We start from the raw sequence: 6,344 nt of genomic DNA, 5'->3' as shown, positions 1-6,344 counted from the left end.
TAAGTAGGTTTAGAACAGCTTGGTATATGAATCTACTTTTTCAACTGTAAATTTTATTAAATCTAAATACAGATCATGAAAAGTTAGCATGTGAACTGAGATGTGCTGTAAGTGTAAAATATATACCAGATGTTGAAGACTTAATGTGCAAAAAGAATATATAATATCTCAACAATTTTGACATTGATTACATATTGAAATGGTAATATTTTAGACATAATGGGTTAAATAAAATGTATTAAATAAGTTAATTTTACCTGTTATCTGTTTACTTTTTTTAATGTGGCAACTGGAAATTTTTAAATTATATCTGGGATACACAGCAAAGGAAACAACAAAATGAAAAAGCAACCTACAGAATGGCAGAAAATATTTGCAAATCTTACACAAGCAGACCTCATTTTATTGCACTCCACTTTACTTGCACTTGGTAGACACTGCATTTGGAAGGACTGCAGATTGAAGGACTGCAGCAATCCTGAGTTGAATAAGTCTATCAATACCATTTTTTCCAATAGTATTTGTGCACTTCACATCTCTTTGCCACATTTTGGTAATTCTCACAGTATTTCAAATTTTTCATTATTATTGTATTTGTTATAGTGATGTGTGATTATTAATTGTTTTTGAATCTGAAAATTCAAATGATGGTTAGCATTATTTAGCAATAAAGTATTTTTGATTAGGTTATTTGCATTTTTTAGATATAATGCTATTATCGCACACTTAATAGGCTCTGGTATGTTGCAAACATAACTTTCATATGCACTAAGAAACCAAACAATTCATCTGATTTCCTTCATTGCAATTTTCGCTTTATTGCAGTGGTCTGGGAGTAAATCCTCAATATCTCCAAAGGTATGCCTAATCTGATAAAGGGCTAATATCCAAAATATAAAAGGAATTCGTCCAGCTCAATATCACAAAAACAAATAACCCAATTAAATATTGGGCAAAGGCCCTGAATAGAGAGTTTTCCCAAGAAGACACAAATGGCCAACCAGTACATGAAAAGATGCTCAACATCACTGATCATCAAAAGAAATATAAATCTTTTTCAACATTCCCTTGGTGATTCAGGGTCTTTTCTGGTTCCATATAAAGCTGGGGGCATCACGTTGCCTGGCTTCATGCTATATTACAAAGTTGTGATCACCAAGACAGCATGGTATTGGCATAAAAACAGACACATGGATCAATGGAACAGAATAGAGACTTCAGAAAGACCCTCAACTCTATGGTCAACTAATTTTTGATAAATCGGGAAAAAACATCCAATGGAAAAAAGACAGTCTCTTAAAAAATGGGAAAATTGTACAGCTACATATAGAAGAATTTTCTCTGGGAAAATTGGGCAGATACATATAGAAGAATGAAACTGGACCATTCTCTTACACCATATACAAAGACAAACTCCAAATGGATGAAAGACCTCAATGTGAGACAGGAATCCATCAAAATCCTAGAGGAGAATGTAGGCAGTAACCTCTTTGACATTGGCCACAGTAACTTCTTTCAAGACCCATCTCCAAAGGCAAGGGAAATAAAAGCAAAAATGAACTTTTGGGACTTCATCAAGATAAAAAGCTTCTGCACAGCAAAGGAAACAGTCAACAAAACTAGGAGGCAACCCAGGGAATGGAAGAAGATATTTGCAAATGACATTACAGATAAAGGGCTGGTATCCAAGATCTATAAAGAACCTCTCAAACTCAACACTCAAAAAACAAATGATCCAGTCAAAAAAATGGGCAGAAGACATGAATAGATACTTCTCCAAAGAAGACATACAAATGGCTAACAGACACATGAAAAAATGTTCAACATCACTTGGCATCTGAGAAATACAAATCAAATCCTCAAGGAGGGGCACCTGGGTGCCTCAATCAGTTGAATGTCTGCCTTTGGCTCAGGTTGTGATCCCAGGGTCCTGGGATCGAGTCCTGTGTCAGGCTCTCTGCTCCACGGGGAGCCTGGTTCTCCCTCTACCTGCCCCTCTCCCTGCTCATAGGCACACGCTCTCTCTCTCTCTCTCTTTCTCTGATAAATAAAATCTTTTTTAAAAATCCACAATGAGATACCACCTTACACCAGTTAGAATGGCAAAAATTAGCAAAACAGGAAACAACAAATGTTGGCAACAATGTGGAGAAAGAAGAACCCCCTTACACTGTGGATGGGAATCTAAGTTGGTACAGCCACTTTGGAAACCAATATGGAGGTTTCTCAAAAAGTAAAAAAATAGAGCCACTCTACAGCCCAGCAATTGTACTACTAGATATCTACCCCAAAGATACAGATGAAGTGAAAAGAAGGGTCACATGCACCCCAATGTTCATAGCAGCAATGTTCACAACAGCCAAACTGTGAAAGGAGCCGAGATGCCCTTCAACAGATGAATGGATAAAGAAGATGTGGTTCACATATACAGAATATTACTCAGCCATCAGAAAGGATGAATACCCACCATTTGCACTGATATGTATGAAACTGGAGGGGATTATGCTACATGAAGTAAGTCCATCAGAGAAAGACTACTATCATATTGTTTCACTCATGTGGGACATAGGGAATAACATGGAAGACCACAGGGGAAGGGAGGGAAAACTGAAAGGAGTGAGGGAGAAAAACCATGAGAGACTATGGACTCTGGGGAAAAAACTGAGGGTTTCATAGGGGAGGGGGAAAGGGGAGGAGCTAGCCCAGTGATGAGCATTAAAAAGAACACATGTTGTGATGAGCACTGGATGTTATACCCAAATAATGCACCACTGAACACGCCATCAAAAACTAATGATGTACTATATGGTGGCTAAATCAACATAATAAAAAATAACAATAATTTTTAAAAATGTTAAAAGCTTAAAAAAAGAATATCAATACCAAAATAAAAAACAAAATGAAATAAAGTAAAATTAACATAAACAAAAATACATACACTATATATGTAAAAATAAAAATTGAAAAATAATAAAAGATAAAAAAGGAACTGAAACTATAAGAAAATTAATGAAAAAATAATTAAAAATATAGAATAAAGATAACAAATTTAAAATGTCTTTTTAAAGAAAAGGAAATATAAATCAAAACCACAATGGGCTATTACTTCAAACTTGGTAGGATGGCTATTATCAAAAAGACAGGATATAACAAGTATTGACTAGGATGTAGAGAAAAGGGAAAACACTACTGGTGAGAATGTAAATTGGCACAGCCTTTGTGGAAAACAGTATAGAGGTTTTGCAAAACATTAAAAATAGAATGATTACATGATCCAGCAATGCCACTTCTAGGTATATATCCAAAGGAAATATAGTCATTATCTCAAAGAGAAATCTGTACTCTCATGTTCACTGCAGCATTACACAGTAGCCAAGATGAAGAAGCAACCTAAGTGTCCACGGACAGGGGCATGGATAAAGAAAATGTGGTACATATGTACACAATAGAATATTATTCAGCCTTAGAAGAGAAGGAAACCCTGCTATTTGCAACAACATGAATAAACCTGGAGGACATTATGCTAAGTGAAATAAACCGGGCACAGAAAGACATATGATCTCACTTATATGTGAAATCTAAAAAAAAAAAGGTCAAACTCATAGTAACAGAAAGTAGAACATAATGATGATTACCAGATTACCAGAAGCTAGGGCAGGCCTGGGGGGGAAAGGAGAGATATCGATCAAAGGGTACAAACTTTCACTTATAAGATGAATAAGTTCTAGGGACCTAGTACACAGCAGGGTGACTATAGTTCATTATAGTGTACTGCATACTTGAAATTTACTAACAGAGTAGATATCAAGTGTTCTTAACATACATACACACAAAGTGGTAATGGTGATTGATATGTTAATAAGAGCATATAATTATTTCAAATATATACATTTATCAAAATCACCTACACCTTAAATATCACTTACATCTTAAATATGTATGATTTCTGCCAATCGTACCTCAATAAAGCTGGAATAAAATAAAATAACATCTGTGATTCATAGTACATTTTTTTCTGGATAGCACTGAAGTTAAACTAGAACTATATAATTCCACTCTGGAGGCTGTGATCATAGACCAGTGACTGACTACTGATAGGTACAAGTCTCCCCCTCCTTGTGATCATAAGTTCAATTTGCTTATTGCCAGAATCAAATGGGTTAACATGTGCAAAGAAGAAGGGGGTCTGGTACCTCGCAAGAACTATTATGTTAGCTATTATTATTGTTAAAAGCATTTTTTTTTGGTGGTGTTAGTATCATTAACCAAAAATTCTGAAAAGACAGTTAAGCAGAAAGACACCTTTCACAGAGACATCAGAGTAATGCTTGACCCAGATTTTAAAATGCGCACAGCACCAGGAAAAGATCAAATTGCAAAATGTGGGGACCCCTCTGGAATCCGTTGGTCCAAGCAGGACCCCGATTAGGGTGAGGCAAGTGAGGCATTTTCCTTGGTGCAAAATTGAAGGGGGCACTGAAAAACTCGGGGCTCAGGAGAAATATTATTCCAATGTACTTGTTTTACTAAATCCCAATTAACCCAAGTCTACAATGAACCAGATAGGAAAATCGTACATAAAGACAGAGGCGCAATCACTGGCTTCTCACTTGACCCCAGGCTCCAAGACGGCTCAGAAAGATGCACTGTGAACTGACCCTGCCTCTGTAGCCTCACGCTTGGCCCCACCCCAGCCCAACTCACAGTGTCCCCAAATAAAAGGAGTGCAGTCCACACAGAAGAGGCATTGCCTGGAACAGCAGTGACGAAGGACTTTTCGTGTTCTCACCTTATAGACGAACCCCTAAGGAAGGAAGCATCTACAGTCTGGGGGGAGCTGGGCGGTGCTGGGCCCCGAGGCCTGCCGGGAACTCCCAGGCTGCCCTGCGGCCCTTCCCGAAATGCCCTGCCATTGCGGAGCCACATCCAAAGCCAAGCCAAGGTCAAAGCCCTTGCCGCCTCCTTTGACAACCCGCTCTGCTCCCCTGGCAGAAGCGCCACCATGGGCTTGTTGTGGAATGACATCCCAAGTTGGAGCACTTTGGGCTCTGGCGTCAGCAGCGCCCTAGACATCCTGGTGATGGTTTTGTACTTCCTGTTGGTCCTGGGCATCGGGCTGTGGGTACGTCGGGGACCGGAGGGGAGGGCGGAGCCCTGGACACCAGGCTGGTTTTACCTGCTCCGTGCCAGTCACCGGGTCCCCACCTCGCTTCCCGCCCCACCCTTGTACCCTCTCATCCCTGTCCTGGCCTATGCAGAGCCTTCCCCGGAGACCTCTCCACCTTCCACCTACCCAAGAATAAATAAATGCAGGTCCTCAGTAATGGAGCCATCCTTGACTAACCCCACGTTTCCCCACCACCCCTCAAATAAACAAGCAGGCCCAAATCCCCCTGTGCCCACTCCCTGGAACCTCAGGGTGTTTGGTAAGCCGTCCTTGTTATGATCATCACGATGATGGTGGTAATAATGACAGCCAGTGCTGATTAGACCCATAAGTGCCAGGTCTGTCCTGAGTGCTTTAACTTCATCTTTAACCCTCACAACCATGCTGTGAATAATATACTGTCATTCCCTCCAATTTCACGGTTGAAGAATCTGAGGTTCAGAGATGTTCAGTAACAACCAGGGAATGACTGTGTTCAGATTCAAACCTAGAGCTGCCTGATCTGACTCATGAGCTTCACCCCTTTGCCTTGTGAGCAGAATCTCAAAGGTCACATGTAAGTTAGGGCTCTAAGCATTCCCTCTGAATTTGAATGAAAAGTGGTTCTGTGTTTTGTTTTGTTTTTCTTCCTACAGGGTTCTCTTAAGAGGGCAGAGACCGTGTCTCCGTCACTGCCCTCTGCCCACTAGTGCTTAGCATGTAAGCACTCATATCTTTTAACCATACTGCCTAGGACGAGCCTGCCTGCATTCCAGTGAAAGATCAGATGGATATAAAAGCTTTGGCTGGTGTCATGGTGTCACCCTTCCTGTAAGCTATTAACAGTCAGAAGCTTCTGCCTAGCCTCCTTCAGCAAGCAGGAGTGTCTGGTGACTGCCACCATTCACTAACCAGTGGGAAAGTTCTCATTCTGGGCCCCCACCCAACTGAGGCTTTTCATGCCCATGTGACCTTTACTTTGAAACATTTCACCAGATCATGAACAGGATTTTACTGTGCAGAGTCTGGCCTTTCAAAAATGCAATCATTGGACACTCTTTTTGAGGGCTTACAGTAAGTCATTATGCTGCTAGGAAGCACATAGAGTAATGAAGACATGGTCTCCATCCTATTAAGAGAATTTTGTACCAGAAGAGAAAATATAGGCCCTTTATTCCAAACATAAAGGAGAAATCCA

The 6,344-nt window shown here is 40.0% G+C and overlaps 1 protein-coding gene across 1 annotated transcript in view; it reads left to right on the top strand.

Annotated features, from left to right (window-relative positions):
- Positions 1 to 5,002: 5,002 nt before the first annotated feature.
- LOC122903624 (sodium/glucose cotransporter 1-like) overlaps positions 5,003 to 6,344 on the top strand; it is a 72,869-nt gene continuing 71,527 nt past the window's right edge. Inside the window, 1 exon segment of the mRNA XM_044244411.1 lies at positions 5,003 to 5,122. Coding sequence (XP_044100346.1) covers positions 5,003 to 5,122 — 120 coding nt within the window.

This window comes from Neovison vison, chromosome 3 (genome assembly GCF_020171115.1).
Source record: "Neovison vison isolate M4711 chromosome 3, ASM_NN_V1, whole genome shotgun sequence".
NCBI lineage: Eukaryota > Metazoa > Chordata > Mammalia > Carnivora > Mustelidae > Neogale > Neogale vison.
This window is presented reverse-complemented; position numbering and strand designations above follow the sequence as displayed.